This window comes from Scatophagus argus, chromosome 8 (genome assembly GCF_020382885.2).
Source record: "Scatophagus argus isolate fScaArg1 chromosome 8, fScaArg1.pri, whole genome shotgun sequence".
Lineage (NCBI taxonomy): Eukaryota > Metazoa > Chordata > Actinopteri > Scatophagidae > Scatophagus > Scatophagus argus.
The window spans coordinates 5,546,912-5,563,581 of NC_058500.1; the positions used below are offsets into that span (position 1 = coordinate 5,546,912).

Here is a 16,670-nt window from a genome sequence, read left to right on the forward strand (position 1 = left end):
TCCTGTCAATCTTTAACATGAGACAGTAAGGTCCTGGTTATCATTTCAGGTGTGAACATATTTTATTCGTCACACAATAACCTATTTATTTGACATGTTTTCCACCGGACATTTTGGCCCTTCATGCATTCATCTGCCGGACAACAATGTGTGACACTGGCCAGTTGCTGCATCTGCCGGCTAACGTACACTCTGCTAATCCTACGCTTAACTTCCAGCTTTAGCCAATTCCCCTTAAGGTATACCTCTCTGTTACAAAAATTACCCATCAGTATAACACTTGGGAATCTCACTCATGATGGCACGAGCCTCTAAGATGATGCCACGCCCCCCACGCCAGATCCGGGCCCCAAGTTGAAACTGTAAAGATTTGGCTCCATACGTGTTTTACGTACGCTCTACGCTCTTTGCGGAAGTCGCTGCTAGGTTATAGCACGCGATGATGTGCACGCGCCGAGTGTCAAACCGCGGCACTTTCAAAGTTGAGGTGAGTCGTTCTGCCGATGTATGGTTAGCTCGGTACGTGTGTATAAATCACTAAATTACCAATTTTATGCTACTACCTCAGTTGTGAACTGTATTAAAAGATACTGCGCTGTGATGTTTAGCTGGCAACCTCTGAAAAACTAGCCGTCGCAACGCCGTGAAGCCCTTCCAAGCAAACGCCGCTCGCTAGCCGGCTTTGACCCTCAAAGTTTGCTAAAGTGACAACACACTGACTAAACAGCTAACTGTTGATTCTGTCCCTCGCATGTTAACTATTAGAAATTCACATTGACGCATTTAGCAGACATTTGGAAAATATTTAAACAACAATTTCTGTTTTTTTTTTTGTCACAGGTGGCAGTTAGCTTCGGTTTTCCAACACGATGTTCTACACTCAACTCCTCACGTCCAAGCGGGGGCCTCTAGCCAAAATTTGGTTAGCAGCGCACTGGGAAAGGAAACTCACAAAGGCTCATGTATTTGAATGCAATTTGGAAACAACCATCAGACACATAACTTCTCCAAAGGTCAGATCATATACGTGTATATACCCCATATAACTTACATCAAAAGTATGAAAACTGTCTCAAATGTATGTGCGATCTTTGTAGAGGAACATTGGCTTGCGGACATGTGGTCATCTGCTCATTGGTGTGGTCAGGATCTACTCCAGAAAAGCAAAGTATCTCCTTGCAGACTGCAACGAAGCCCTGGTTAAGATGAAAGATGCATTCAGACCAGGTAACACATACTGTAATTGTAGTAATTATTGATATAGTGGTGACAAATAAAAACACTAAAGGATTTGTCAGGTGTTAGCTGAAGTGTTATGTAGCCTAATTGTTTCTGAGCAAAGGTAGGGAATAACAACTATGGCCATACGTTAATTGAAGGGAAAAATAAAACATCATTAAATGTTTAATGGGTATTTTTAAGCAGTGTTGCTGTTTTTGTTTTGTTAAGGCAGCAGCTTATCCTGAATAAATTAGGCCAAAGTCTGTACTGATTGCATAATCTTGGCTTCCTCCACAAGTTGCATGTATCTGTAGGTTGAAATGGATTTACTGTCGTGCTGAATACATTGTCCTCTAATGTTTAGACCTGGTTGCCAGTTTCTTAACTAAAACTAATGCAGGCTAATCGAACAGTGTTGAAGGTTATGATAGGTCTTAATGTTTTTACAGACATTTACAGCATTTATAACACTGAATCAACATCTCTCTGAAACAATGAACATTACAACTTTCATAAATTTGGGTTTTATATCAGGATTGTATTGGAGTGCGAATACTCTTAAATAATTACTTGAGTGAGGACAGACAAACAGGGTGACACTGACTTGGTCAGTTAACCAGCTTATTTCACAAGGTCCTCGCTGCAAGAATATCACATGCATTTATGATTTGTCTAATGTACAATATCACAAGACTAAACCTTCCAACCTTAAAAATCTTTTAACACACAACCCGTTAAGGAGACTAAATGATTAATGTCTATGACTTCATGTAGTGCTGTATTATCTCACCTGACAAATACTCACTTGTATGACCTGGAGACGTCATCTTTAAGTTCAAATGTCTACCTGACCTTTTATTACAGTGCCTGTGAAAATAAAGGCTGACCGCCTGTAATTTGTCTCTCTTTATATTTTAACTGTTTCAAACAACCTCTTCAGTTAAGTCATTCGATGTTGCCGTTTGTACCTCTTCTAGTTCTAAATGCTGTAGATGTTTGCATTATTTGCAGGTGAAACAGATATGCCGGTGGAGGGACTTGAGGCCACACTAAAAGCAATTACCTTGATTGAAGATTTCACTGCCTTTGATGCCCAGTTACCAGACCCAAGGTACAGAGCAAGATACTCATAGATACTTAACATGACAGTGTTTTAATGTTAGAAGTTTTATTTTATTGTCGTTTTAAATTCTGGAAGTAGTGCTAACCCTTTGGTTTACATTTGGACCACCTGTTGTTTATTGAAGCCTGAAGAATAAGTATTCTGTGTGTGTCTCCTCTGTGTTCACACCAGCAACATAGATGTTGTGGACCACTTTTCACTACATCAGAGTCGATCAGAGGAAATTACCCTCAAAGAGGATTTTGGAAATGACTTTCTGAACTTGGTAGATTTTGGTAAGAACTAGTTAGCTCTCATGTTATTGTATTTTCTGATTTTTTTGTTAGTTATGATCATTTGCCTTGTTATTGCAGATATATTCAGCATTAATTTATTCCAATATTACTACTATAATTAGACTAGCATAATCTAGTGATATTCTCTGTTTTTCTATATCTTATTGTCATCAAATTCCATGAAATGACCAAAACCTGCATTGAATTGATTCTACCTGCAAGTGTTTTCTAAGTAGCAAAGCCTCATACAATGTATTCCTCTGTGCCACAGAGCTCCAAAAACTATTAAAAACACATGAAGTAACCACATAGTTGGCCATCTGTAATGTTTCTTTATTATCATCTTAGGAAAAAATACAACATAATCAGTCTTCTCCTTTAAAGCGTGATTTTCTGTTCTGTTTCCCCTCCTTTCGTGTGCTCGGGTGGGCAGGTGATGAGTCCCAGAGCCATCAGATTGGACTGCTGGATATGAGCTTCCACAGCCTGACTCACCACAGAGACACGTTTGGGGATGAGGATAAAGGGTTCGACCTACTCGGTAATGATTGGAAATTGGTCAGTTTTTGCTATCTTTTAGCCTAAAGAAACATCATGCACTTGGAAAAATAATCTTTGTGTTTTTGACTTGCCCCCCCCTCTCAGTGGTGTTTGCTCTTTGTTGGCATGTTAATTGCAATTTACTGGTCATAATAACTGATCAAATGTGAAATATTTGACTTCACAAGTTGGCTGAGATTGCACGAGTGCATCGTAAGATTTAACCTTAGTGATCAATAGTTTTTAATAACCAATGAATGATAACCAAATAATTAAAAGATTCTCTTTGCACTTCTGCTGTAGATTACATTCAAATACTACAACTACTGCTGTAGATCGTTGCCCTTATTTTGTCAGTGGTGATTCTTTCCCTGCAGACTTTCTAATGAACATCAGTGATCAGGCTGAGTCCACTGACACCATCCCAGAAGAGCCTCAAAATGAAAATCCAGAGACCACTGCGCTCAATTATCAACAAGGTGATAATCAATAATGATAAATATTTCGAGTACATTATTAGTGCTGTACATGCATTTTGTATTTTTTTTTAATTGAGGTTGCTTGTGTGAGTTATGGTTTTGTTTGATGATCCAGCAGCGCCAGTGGATACTGTTATGTTTTGTTCATCAAGAGAGTGCGTTCGTTTTCAGACTCCATTTGTTTTCCAGTTGCTGACAGGATGGAGGTGGAAACCCCCACGCTCAGTGAGACCACCCTGGTTGCTAATGAGAAGAGGGCCTTTGTCCTTGAACCTGTGGCCACCACTCGTATGCTCAGCTAAACAACTCTCACACTGTGTTCCTTCATCTCACATGTGTAGTGTATCTTATGTAAGCATTTATTGAGGTGCTGCCACAAGAGCAGCACCTCACGGCACCCGTGAAAACCACCACTGTTGTAATAATGAATACTGCTGTGCAACGATTGTCTTTTCACACAAACTGTGGGCTCTTGATACAGCAAAGGAAGACCTTCTGCACTTCTACTTTTTTTTTCTCCAGCAAACTCGGAGAATAAGAGGGGGAACAGGAAACGCAGGTTGGTTGTGGACCATACTAAAGAGCTGAGCAATGAATCCATCAGCCAGCAGCTTTCGGACTTTTCAGATCTGGTCGTCTCCATGGAGATGACCCCACCAACCCGGCAGCTCATGCAGCTTAAAGAGATTGGAGGTGCAGACAAACTCTTGGCACAGCCGTGTTCAACTGTAGTAAATCCTCAGTTACAGGAGGTAAAAAGATGAAGAGCTTCCAGCAGTGTTGGTCTTACTCATAAAAACAATAAATCTATCCATATTGAATAATGAAAGGATTGTTCAACCCAAAATCAAAACCATATTTTACCTGTTAAATCCAATCCTGTTTATTCATCTAAATGGCACTTTGCTTGTGGTGTTCAGAGCACAAAAAAAAACACATTTGGGAAAACTCAACACCAATGTCTTTAGAAATCGTGACCTTAACATAATCCACAGACGCTGTTGTGAGTTGCTTCTCGTAGAAACTCGTTTTTGTGACAGGATGGGATGTAAACATTAATGGCCGCGTCTTTGGCTGAGCTGCGGCGTTAGCCAGCTCAGCTTATTTAGCCAGCCTCTCTTCCATGAGTAGGTGCATGCTTCCTTCTCAGCAGAGAAACAGAAAGGAAATAGTTCAATTTCTGTTACATTAGAGAAGGCAGGTTTCTCTACAGTCAGTACCTCCAAAGCTTTGTTGGCAAAACTGCAACTTGTGTCAAAACAGTCTAGACAATATTTGTGCTACGGGTAAAACGAAAAAAAATGCATTTTTGATTTTGGGGTGAACTGTCCCTTTTAAAGTTACATTACTGCTGCTACCGTTAAATCCCACTTTGCCTTTGCAGCTCTTTTCCAAGATTATATTCAGGGTGAAATGTGATGGTGTGCGCGAGGAGGTTGAGTTGATGCGCCAGGATGAACAAGAAGGTAGGAAGTTATGCATTCGAGGAGTGAGAGAACTGAGAGTTCTGCCTCTCTTTTTATGTGACATCTGCCTTGTGTCGCGTATAGTTCGCACAGACATGAGCACCTTCACCACAGACAACGTCAGCGTCGACGATTCATCAGTAGATCCTGAAAAAACACACAACGCCGAGCTGACGGCCCTCGATCGTATGAGCAGCAGTGCACTTGACAATTCCTCAGAGTTCACACAAGTAAGCATTAGCATGTCAGGAAAAGAAAAGGTATGCAAGTTTAAAAGATTTCATTCTCATTCACGGCACTCTGTCCTCTTTTTCATCTTTATGCTTTTTAATCTGTGCTGTCTGGCCGTCAGGATGAAAACAGGTCGGAGTTCGCTCATCCAGAACTTCCATCAGAAGACTCCATGTTTGTCCATCCATCTTTCGAGACTCAGTCGACTTCCGTCCACACTAAGGTGCTTGTGAACACACACAGACAGAAAAGGAAACAGCATGGAATTATACTCTGTGGGGCTCCGCATTTCATTTGTCTTATCTTTGGAATGAAAGTGAACTAATAATTGATGGTTATCTGCAAAAACATGGCTGGTATAGTAGACAAGCTACAATCTGTCAGCGTTTGCCAGATGGCGGGTGTTAATTTCCCACGCTGCCTTGGAGATGTGCCCGGCATCACCGACTGAAATCCATTTCTGACTTGCAGTCTGTGCTGGACAGCCAGACCATTGAGGACCAGAGGATCACCAGGCTTGCACAGAAGCTTCTGAGCTCTCTAAAAGTAAGGAGCTAAAAATAAATGTTCAGCAATTAGAATCACAATAACACCAACCACCCCATCTTAGTGATATTTAAATTATGTATTTGTAACGCCTGCATGTTTGTGACATAAGACTGTTGTTTCTGAGGGAGGTAGGATCCCTGCTCTATTCAACATTGACTGACAGATAAAAATCTGTGGTCACAGCAGACGGGGATTTAAAGGTGAGCAGGCTGGGGGCAGGATTAGGGATGATGCTTTGAAATTAAATTCCCTCTGTGTGTGTGTGTGTGTTTTCAGAGGAACAATGACACCACATTCAGCCTGGAGGCACTCTGTGAAGGAGGCACTCGCTTGCAGGCTGCGACCACTTTCTTCTGTCTCCTGGTACTGAAAAAACAAAACGCCCTTCACCTGCACCAGAACGCACCTTATGAAGACATCTTTGCCACACCTGGACCCAAGTTCTAGGTGATCTGCAAGATCCTTTAAACTTATTTATTTTTTTTATTGTCATTTAATATCAACAGCTGCTGATATGCAGCAGTTATTCTTGCGATCTTTCGGGACTAAAAATGTTCTTGATGGTCGATGTTTTGCACCAAGTTCCTCTTCTGTTTATGAACACAAGATTTGAAGAACCACGCAGTCTTTGTAACACATGTTGTGCGGTGTTGTGTTTCATCTGGCAAATGGTAGACAGGGTTGCTTTAAAGTGCAGGTATTGACATCTGTTTAGCATCGTTTTCTGTTTTAATGGGTGACGTAAATATTTGGGATTTATTTGACAGAAAGATCAGCTTTGATGTTACTGATGTTTGGTATGGGACATGAAATTCATGGGTTCAGCCCTGCAGTTTAAATTCAGAAAACTGAGCTGTTCTGTCCTTAGAAACAAATCCCGCTTCTCACTCGTTCATTTCGAAAAAAGTTGAAAATGTGAAAATATCTGTTCGTGGCTTGTGTGACTTCTTTTAGAAAATAAATGCAAAAGTGGGTGTGGCTTAAATGTGCTTCTGTTTGAAAGGAACAAACTTTGCTTTCCCTGCGGCGTGCATTAGTCACTGAGTGACGCTCAGCACATCCATCCATCACCTCCTCATCATCCTGTCTCCACCCGGTGCTGGACCCAGTGATGGTTTCTGAGCTACGACTCGCCTTGTCAGACTGTATTATTAATATGATCCCGGCCCGTTGAACGTGCTCAATAAACGCTGATGAGCAGTGAAGTCCTGCCAGATGAAGCGTTATTACCAGCGTCCTGTCACTTTAAGAAGCACCGACGCAGCAGTCGCCTCATTTCATCTCCGGGCTTCATGGCTGCAGGATGGACTCTCGTCGGCATCAGCAGCACCTTTTCTTCCTTTTGCCACCGGGGACTGTTCAACGACCACCGAGTCTGGCGGGAACCGAGACTTTTCCACGATGCACAGCTCCCACCTGCTGAGATGGTAGAGTTGTATGTGTCACCGTTAATGTGTTGGGTGTTTCTGCAGCTATCCGGTATAATATTCCTGTTAAGTAACCGTATGTAGGACACAGCTGGGACTGGATCTGTTAGTCAGCTGTTTCCCACCAGAAAGGACCGGGGTGTGTTTCCTTCTGAAAGTGCCTTAAGAACATCCCCGCACCTTTGCGAGGCTTTTGTCCTGAAAACATCACAGCTGACGGTCTCCTTTCCGCGTCTGAAATCTGCTTTAAGTACAGTTTCATCCACCTACCGGGTGACGCTCGCCTCCACACTGAGCACAACTGGTACTCACACTTACGTAAGATGATTGCGTATTTCTCGCCAGTAACGTATTTGCCACTTGTTGCGCAGACAGAAGAGCGGAGGGAGGTGAGATTTCCTGTCTCCTTGTCCTAGAATGTAAATGTAGGACAAAATTATTATGTTGCGGGGTTGGCTTTTCGTTATCAGGAGAGCAGACGTCTGTTGTGTCTGTAGCCACAAAGATTCACCCAACAGAAGGTATTTATTTTTAGGCCCGGATCAGAGCTGCATGTAGACAGGGACTTTTGAAGGAATATGACAGCATTTGTCCTCATATTTCGTTCTGTTTTAACGTGTTTGGTTTGTTTGTTTGTTTTGTTTTTTGGGGGTATTTTTTGCTTTGTTTAACTGTTTGCGAGATGACAAAACCCGCCTGATTCTGAGGGGAAAAAAATGCTTTTACTTTTTTACTACTATTGAGCTTACTGAGATCGTGTCCTTCGTGCTGTTTTTCCTGTAAATCTGAGGATTTAAGCAAATTAGTACATTCTACATTATAAACTGATATTTCACAGGCTGATTCCTGCATTTATATTTCAATTTGTTCAGGTTTTATGCCAACAAAATGTAAAGGAAAGAGAGTCCTTCTTTCCTTCCTTCCTTCCTTTCCTTCCCTCTGGTGTTGCCTCGTGATATCAGTGCCTATAGGACACCAAACTTCGTTCAGACTGCTTAATGCATCAAGAGTATGATAAAATAGAAACATCTACCTGGATAAAATATTGTTTCAAGTTAGAGAAATGGGATAGAAAATCTGATGAAACAATAGGTAAATAAGCTGTATTTGATACCAACTTTCAGCTCTTTTCACTTTTCGATCCTGTATTGAGTTTTGACACCCAGCAGTAAAGCACTCAAGGAGTCATTTTCCACCGTTTTATTCCTTGCTGTTGGGAAACAGCCCACCAACAATATGATCACACAATTAAGTGGATAAATAAAATCTGAAAAAATATGCAAATGATTAAAGATGGAGATGCTTTGGACTTGTGACTTCAGTATTTCTGGGTACGGTGTGTAGCGTCCCTTCACTCAAACACAGTGAGCCTAAATCATACATGAATCTGCCTTTGCCCCATCAGCTGTAATGGAAAATTTGTAATTCACTGTAGGCAGGAAACGACCGTGAGAGGACTGTGCTGCCTTCTGGCCACCAAATGTCAGACTTTCTTTGTCTCTTCCCTTTGACACCAGTTAATGTGCAGGTTTATGGTGTTTATGTGCAGCCCTGCAGACAGTGAGGAGACAGCTCAGAGAGGCAGCTGCACTGACTGTGAACTCACTGTGTCCCCTTTGTGTCAGCACAGAAAGGAGGCTTTATTTGCTGCTGGCGTAGACTATTTTTTTAAATTAGGCTCAGGGTTAGACATAGTACATAAAGACCAGGATGCCAGAAAGTGGAAATAAACCATTTTGTCCTTGCACTGGGATTGGCTGGGATTCAGCTGTTTTGGGATATTCGTGATTTAGATTTAGATTATGATTTTCTGATGTGCAGCTTTGGCGTCTGATGTGTTTATGTAATGCAGTCCAGCTGTGAGGGCTCCTAGCGCCCCTCTCTAGAGACATCAAGTGGAGAGGCCGGAGGTCCCTTGCACATCAATGTCTCTCACTCCGAGTCGAAAACCCTCCTCAGGTCAGCGCAGGTACTGCTTCTGTCCTTCTCACACTCACGACAGATTTATTATTGTGGCTTCACGTTGTATTGCAAATGAGTATAATGTCGACTTCTTCCTTCCAGGCGATCGGTGGGCACTAGTGGCGGCAGCGGGCGATATTCCCACAGTGATACATCCAGTACCCACACCTACCCGGGTCGGGTCAGGGCAGCAGAGAGCAGCCCCACAGCACGGACATATCCCAGTACGCCCAGGTATGATATTTATAATACAAGGCTATGGCTGGCTGGTATGGCTCTCCTCCAGGGTGTTTATCAGCTGAGACTCCAGCGACCCTCAGCTTTTCCCATCCACATGCAATTTCTCTATTTACTTCTATTTCAGTATGATGACATAAACTACAGAATTCAAAATAAGTTGAACGTGACATATTGCAGGGCTGTTTGATTGGACTGAATCAGACTGGACAGGTGAACCCAATACCTTTTTGATTAAGTGAAAGCTCCTTTTTATACTGTAGCTTTGCCCACAGCCTCCAGGGCCAGCAGTTTGTTATGTAAAGACATCTACAGACACGGGATTTTGCACCATTCACTAGCAGGTTTATTTTCTTTGTCGCATGTGATTAAGTGGAGCCCTTTGTGTTAATGACATTTTCATATCTGTGTGTTCATTCAGGCGTCAGGCAAAGCACACAGCCTGCAGCGACAACCATGGGATCAGGCCTCCCACCCCGGAGCAGTACCTTACACCTCTGCAGCAGAAGGAGGTGTGCATACGACATCTGCGAGCCAGACTGAGGGACAATGTGGAAAGATTACAGCACAGGTGAGACGCTTTCACGTTCAGCTCTAACGTTTAGTGGGTCGTTATTGCCAGCCACGGCACCAACCAGTAAGTAATGTTTCTTGTTTCAAGTACCTAAAGTTTCAACATTTTATCTTTTTAAGCGTTCTGTTCATCCCACTACCATGTTTAGTTTCTGTAAAAATAAAAATAGCAAATCTGCTATTCACTTATTTTTTTATATTTTATCAGAGACTGTGAAATAGATGAGTTAAGGACTCAGCTGTACAGGATGCAGGAAGACTGGATAGAGGAGGAATGTCACCGCGTGGAGGCCCAGTTAGCCCTGAAAGAGGCCCGCAAGGAGATCCAGCACCTTCAGGAGATGGTTGAGTCAGTGAAGTCCAACCTGAGTGTCCGTGAACAAGAACCCCATGACCACAAACCATACTCAGGGTTGAAGGGAGCTCGGCCAGCGGGGAGGTCTCGCTCCTGTGGCTGCTCCCCGGCCAGCACTTTGAGCCGAGGCACCACCTACACCCGACTGAGCAGCGAGGCGCTCCAGCTAGAGCGCGGCTCTACTGCTCCCGAGTCGAGCAGAGCATCTCGCCCAGCAGGACAAACCCACCTGCTCCTGGAGGCGGCCCTCCTGTCGGAGCAGCTGCCTCCGCAGGGCCACTTTCGAGGCCCCCCAGCTGTGCCACGCTCTTCCACCTATGAAAGGCTGTGCAGCGGTGGGGCAGTGTTGCCAATCTCACACTCCTGCCACACTCTCAGTAGCACCTGCAAGTGCAGCGGCCACGCCTACCTCCCCCATCATCACTTGTTCCTGCACTTACCTCAGGAGGAGGTCCCAGTAACGCTGACAACTGCTGCTGTCCCTGCTTCTGATCCTGTCCCCACTCCCACTCCTGCAGCGGAGAAGAAGCCAGAGGTGCGCTCCCAGGCCTGCAGCCCAACCATGACCTGGCTGTGTGAGGAAAGCTGTGCCGAAGAGCAGCTGAGTGTCATTTCTTTTGCCACAGCCGACATCACCCCCTCAGAACCACATATGCTTCCATCATCCTTACCTCCTTTGTCCCCTCTTCAGCATTCCCACAGTTTAGACGCACTTCCACCTGACAAACCAGAGGAGGCAGCAAAGACGCCAGCGGAGCCCCACACCAGCCAGCCCCACAGTACAGCTCCACTTCCAGTGAGGCAGGAAGCTACGGTACTGCAGATAGAAGAGGACGATATGGATGAAACTGAAGGTACAAATGACGATGGGTATTCACCACAGGTGTGCCACTGGAGCCGCTACTTCCTGGTAGATCTGCTGGCTTTGGCGATGCCAGTGGTCCCAACCATGGCGTGGCTGTGTCGAGGAGCACCACAGGAAGTCATGCCGGTGTATCATATCGGGTCCCTGCTCAGAGGTTGCTGCGCTGTGGCCCTCCACTCGCTTCGACGGCGAGGTGCAGGCAGGGGACGCCGACCTGCCAGCATGAACGGAACAACACCGATCTGAGACTTTCTGCTCCCTTTGACATTAAGATTACAACTCCCAACCTCTGCAGGCACAGCCACAGCAATGCCACCTTCGCTTCATTACATTTTGGTCATTGCAGCGTGTTGGATATCTTCTCTTAAAAAGACTTTTTAGATTTTACATGATGCCCATGTGATTTTGTGGTCATGCCTTGCCTTAGGAAACAAAGGATTAGTTGCACATTATTAAATGCGTTCATGAATCCAATATACTTACTGCTTCTGCCTGCAGTTTAATTGGTTTTCTTTTTATTGGCATTTGCATGTAGTCCACAGTTTGGTTGAACTGTCCTTGCTTGAATTCAAAAGCCCAAACCTGGATTTAGATGAGCCATCTTCTGGGCAAATATTTTCAGTTTGTACAAGATAAAAATGGCTGAAGTTGAATGCTCCCCTGTCATGATGTTGTTGTTTTTTTAACTATTAATAGGGAATCAATTTCTTTGGCATCAACAATGTCCCTCAAAATCAGAAGAATGCATTACAGTTATGAGCACAATGAGTGGAACGCATTTTATACTTCAGTCATTTCCACCCATGAAAATACTGAATATGGTTTAAAGCTGTTTGAACTTTTACCTTTTGAAACGTAGAGCATGTGCATCAAATCTAGTACTCAGGTGGAGAACAGACAGATCATTGATCTTTTGCCATTAAACCAAACATGGGAGGTTAAAACTGCACTGACTCTGTTCCTTTCATCCCATTGAGGCATTTATTCACATTTATTTCTTGCTAAAATCAGGTACAATTTGCAGTTTCACATAATGGAAATAATGCCATATGTTAAATCATGTTGAAAGAAAAACGACGCTGAAAGCGCTAATAGCTTCCCAGCAGGTCAGCCTTTAGAGCAATCTGGATCTAAAAATAAAGCCCTAAGGTTGGTGTGTGAGCAGAGCATTAATATCCACCTGACTTTGACTGCTCCAGTCCTGAAATGCAGTGCAGGTTGTGTATCTCCAACACAGTTCATAACATATTTTTTGTAGGAGAACATACACTGGATTGTGATCCACACAGCTGAATGAATGAATGACTTGGATGCGCAGTTTAATGAGTTTATGAAGAGATTCTGAAACAGTGATTTATTTTCCAGTTTTGCAGGAATCAAACATGTAACACGACTGCAAACAGAGTAAAACTTTATGACAAGAAACTGAGCACAGTGTGTGTGTGAGTGAGACTACTGATTTCAGCTTTATTATGCAGGAAGTTTTAGCTTTCAAGGACGTTTCCAGTGAAGCTGTTTAATTGGTGATTCGGCCTAAGGTAAAGGAGTAATTGCTGATGCAATTTAAAGTGAAATGAAAAATAAAAAGTATAATTCATCTGTGGTTGGAGCGGCACATACTGTAGTGTTTGAACCTATAAATTCTTATTCTTGACTTGTGTAGCCTTCCAGAGGAACTACATTCCCTTCATCGCTAAACACGTCTGTTAGCTTTCTCCATGCACTTCTTATTGCACAGCCTGGACTACATGAAAGTAGGCTTTCTATCAGCCTGTAATGTACATGCAAAAGAAATGAAATGGTGATTAACTGTACATCAACAGCAGGTTGTGTTAAAATTACTCTTTTAATGTGTTCAGAGTAAGGAACAGACCTTTTTTTCCCCAACATCCACAGCTTGTTACACACAATATGTGCTTACAACCATTGGGCAACTTACCATGCATGCATGTTTAGAAACCTTTTTACGCCTAATATTTTCCCACAAGACTTTCTTTTGGGGGAAAACAAAATCCCCAAATGTTTTCCGAGAAATCAACAACACAAATGATGTTCAGTTGTGAATCACTGCTGCAGTACAGGCAAAGAAAACCCTACACACACCCGCAGAGGCCTGCAGGCTCTTCATGGAAATAATGTGCTTGATTCTTATCAATGTATCCCATACATTTTTTTAAAAATTTAACCCAATAACAAGTATAACAAAAGGTAATTCATACAAATATTGTGTCAAATGACAATTTATTCTTATTTTTATTCAAGACAATTCATTACCCGCAATCATTGCAAATTTAGTGTAAAGGCCACGGAGCCACAGGAATGAGACTGATTAAATATTCACACTTATGTAAAACCTGGTCCTGATGGCAGACACATTTTGTAAATTTTAAGTCAAATAAAAAGAAATACATAAAACAAAATAGGACATAAAAATAGCAGAATATGACAAAATGCGTGGGATGGGATGGCCTATGACTTATTACTGCATGGAATCTAAAGTATAATATTAAAGATAAAGTTTAAAGCAAGTGACTTCACACAATTTGTATCTAAGTGGAAAGGAGAGTGAACTAGTGAAGCTATAGACATAGGTCCTATGCAGGGATCAAGAGCAGGAATCATGTGTTTTTCCTCCGTGTTCCCGAGATAGGAGTCAACCTGCAGCAAAAAGAAAAGAGTCTTAGTGCTGTGATTAAGCAGGAGAGGCAAGAGGAGATTACAGGATACGAAGGCAAAATCTCGTTATGCTCACACCATTTAATCTCTTAACATCAGTGGGTGTATAATATATACAGGCCAAATGCATGGTCACCGTGCAGCTGGACAAAATAAATGTAAAAGCAGGGCTTTACGCTTTGAGATGGTTAAAAACGAACAATCCAGGGTCATTTATCACCTGGCACGCAGGGATGCTTTAAAGATACATGATTACACAGGTTAGACATTTTTTAAACACACTGCTCAAAACTTCTCACCCTGAAAATTTGAGTGGAATTAATCAAAGCGAGTGCGCGAGATTCAGGCTTCCAGACTGATCAGCTCCACGTCGAAGGTGAGAGTGGCGTTTGGTGGGATGATCCCCGGGTGCCCTTTGCTGCCATACGCAAAGTCTGGTGAGCAAATCAGCTTTGCCCGCTGACCAACGCTCATCTGTGGAGAAGATGGAAACGGCACTTCTAAAACTTCTTAAATGAATTACGACGTGATAAAGGTTATGTAAAATCCTCTGTAAAGCTATTTAACGTTAGCATTTCCTAACGAGATCCTCACCTGGGCTACTCCTTCTTCCCAACCACGAATAACCTCCTGGTGTCCAATCCTGAATTTGAAAGGCTTCTCTCGGGACCTCGAAGAGTCAAACACCTTTCCGTCTGCCAGTGTGCCTGATTTAAAACAAAACAAAACAAAAACAAAACCAGAGGGGAAACTGGTTAGCGACTGAGTCCCACATTTCTATGACAAGCAGCTGGCTAACGTTAGCATCACGGAGCGAGTTAGCCTACATGAATGTTAGATGGCTGACAGCAACAACAGTACCGTTAGCTCCACCACTGCTTCGCACTTCTTAGATGTCTCCAATAATGATAACACGGGTGCATTTAAATTGCCGAGTATATGATACAAATCAGCGATCAAATAGCCGGCTTTAACATCACCTTTGCTATCATCAACCGAACACACTGCTACCAGTTTCTTTAACGGGGCACTGAATGCTAGCTGCGATGCTAGACAGCCGCTGTTAGCCGAAACAAATTGCTTCTGCTTGGTCCCAATCTCTGCTTGGTGCTCCATTTCTCGCAAGCGACAGGCTTTCGCACCTTGGACGGCACACTGGGTGCATGTATTTGACGTGAATTAAATACAAAGTATTTTTGCCTACAGTCTTTTCAGCTCCATTCAGTAGCCTCAGCACCAGCCCAGCCTCCGTACTCACCGACATAGTGCACCACGACGCGCTGCCCCTTCTTCGGAAATGTCTGTCCTGAAATAGGAAAAAAACACACAGAAAACGCATGTAGTGATGAGCCATAAACTCCGCGAATGAAATACGAGTATGACGCTGTTAACCAAGCTCAATGATCCCCACCATCTCCAGGAGTTATGGTCTGAATTTCTACTCCCATTTTCGCTCTTCAGCAACGTTAACCTTCCTCTCGACCACCCTACAATGCGAGCGGAAGCGGGACGCAGGGGCGGCCTGTTGCCGAGCGGGTGGGCATAGATGTGGGAAAAACTGACTCACCAATTGACTATCGTGTCGAGGCATTAGTGTAATCATAAAAGTACGCATAAATGTCCTTCTTTAGAAACAAAACGTCAAAGCAGACAAACTAATGTTTTATAAAGGGTGTGGCATTGTGGCATTAAGACAAACTTCAAACTAACAAGAGTAGTTGATAATATTTTTTAATTGCATCTGATTGTTAATGTGAATGTTTTCTTGGTAAAAATGACTTGAGGGACTTCTGAAGGGTCTTACAAACATCATAGTCAGGTTACTTATCTTTTGTGGTGAGGGAAAGAAAAAGAAAAGAAAACCAGCGATGGAGCAGTATCATCTTAGTCCCGTAGAGCAGGTGCGACGTTGTGGGTGGGCCTGGCGGGCCCGGGCCCACGCACCAGAACAACCAGCCAATCCTGGACTGGGACAACACATAGTTTCTTAAATGTTGTTTTTTTAATTTTTAAAATCAACACTTAAAATCCACATTAAAATCTAGGATAATATTTCCCTCTCTAAAAAGTAAAAGACAACTTTATTAGGCAACCACCATAAATGTAGTCTGGACAAACACACACCAGTCCTTTTTACCAGATGTGCCATGATGCTGACGATGTTCAGCAGCAGATGATGGAGAAAAAAATGTTCTGACACCACATACTTTGATTTATAAATAGCCTACTTTAAAAGAGCCATCATGAGAACCACCACAGTTTCCAGCTGTGTAGACTGCAGATGCTGCAAATGCATTTCCTAGTGGGAGTAGAAAAGCCTGGAAATGCTGTAGGCGACAAGAGAGGTAGAGACGACAATTCCTGCCTGATCTTATCTCTGTATTGCTTTGAAAGTATTTGATGCACAGAATGCAGTTTTATCCACAGGTGGGCAGACCAGGAAATAAGGAGCTGAGCCAAACCTCTGAAAAACAGCCCCATAAAGAGGTCTGTCTGGATACTTTTGTCTAAATAGTGTAATTATTAGTTAAACGTGCTCTACCTGTCAAAATGTCTACCAGCAAGGATCTACTAGCACAAGGGGCACAGATGATTTGTTTGTTCAGGTTAGACATTACACAACACAACAACACGTCACACTCACCAGATTAACTGCCGAGATGTGGGAACACCAGTTCACCTGGATGTAAA

General features: G+C 43.0%; 3 protein-coding genes across 4 annotated transcripts; 2 read left to right on the forward strand and 1 right to left on the reverse strand.

Moving 5' to 3' along the window:
- Positions 1-329: 329 nt before the first annotated feature.
- On the forward strand, positions 330-6,525 carry rad21l1 (RAD21 cohesin complex component like 1). The gene is made up of 14 exons (XM_046395756.1): positions 330-487; positions 841-1,013; positions 1,098-1,227; positions 2,233-2,332; positions 2,516-2,619; positions 3,053-3,160; positions 3,537-3,638; positions 3,828-3,926; positions 4,161-4,390; positions 5,023-5,104; positions 5,189-5,334; positions 5,457-5,558; positions 5,807-5,881; positions 6,161-6,525. The coding sequence occupies exons 2-14, from the start codon at positions 870-872 to the stop codon at positions 6,329-6,331; spliced, it is 1,593 nt and encodes a 530-aa protein (XP_046251712.1). The 5' UTR covers positions 330-487; positions 841-869; the 3' UTR covers positions 6,332-6,525.
- An 815-nt stretch (positions 6,526-7,340) lies between these two features.
- Positions 7,341-12,732, forward strand: LOC124062788 (syntaphilin). Its single transcript, XM_046395749.1, has 5 exons — positions 7,341-7,700; positions 9,164-9,280; positions 9,376-9,507; positions 9,932-10,081; positions 10,292-12,732. Exons 2-5 carry the CDS (start codon positions 9,237-9,239, stop codon positions 11,547-11,549), a joined length of 1,584 nt encoding a protein of 527 aa, XP_046251705.1. The 5' UTR covers positions 7,341-7,700; positions 9,164-9,236; the 3' UTR covers positions 11,550-12,732.
- A 795-nt stretch (positions 12,733-13,527) lies between these two features.
- On the reverse strand, positions 13,528-15,613 carry fkbp1aa (FKBP prolyl isomerase 1Aa). Of its 2 annotated transcripts, XM_046395754.1 has the most exons (5): positions 15,391-15,613; positions 15,238-15,285; positions 14,574-14,686; positions 14,279-14,453; positions 13,528-13,961 (listed from the first exon to the last, which is right to left on the reverse strand). In XM_046395754.1, the coding sequence occupies exons 1-4, from the start codon at positions 15,425-15,427 to the stop codon at positions 14,322-14,324; spliced, it is 330 nt and encodes a 109-aa protein (XP_046251710.1). In that variant the 5' UTR covers positions 15,428-15,613; the 3' UTR covers positions 13,528-13,961; positions 14,279-14,321. The 2 variants fall into 2 exon arrangements, with proteins under 2 accessions (XP_046251710.1, XP_046251709.1); XM_046395753.1 differs by lacking the exons at positions 15,238-15,285; positions 15,391-15,613 and adding an exon at positions 14,960-15,212.
- Positions 15,614-16,670: the final 1,057 nt, after the last annotated feature.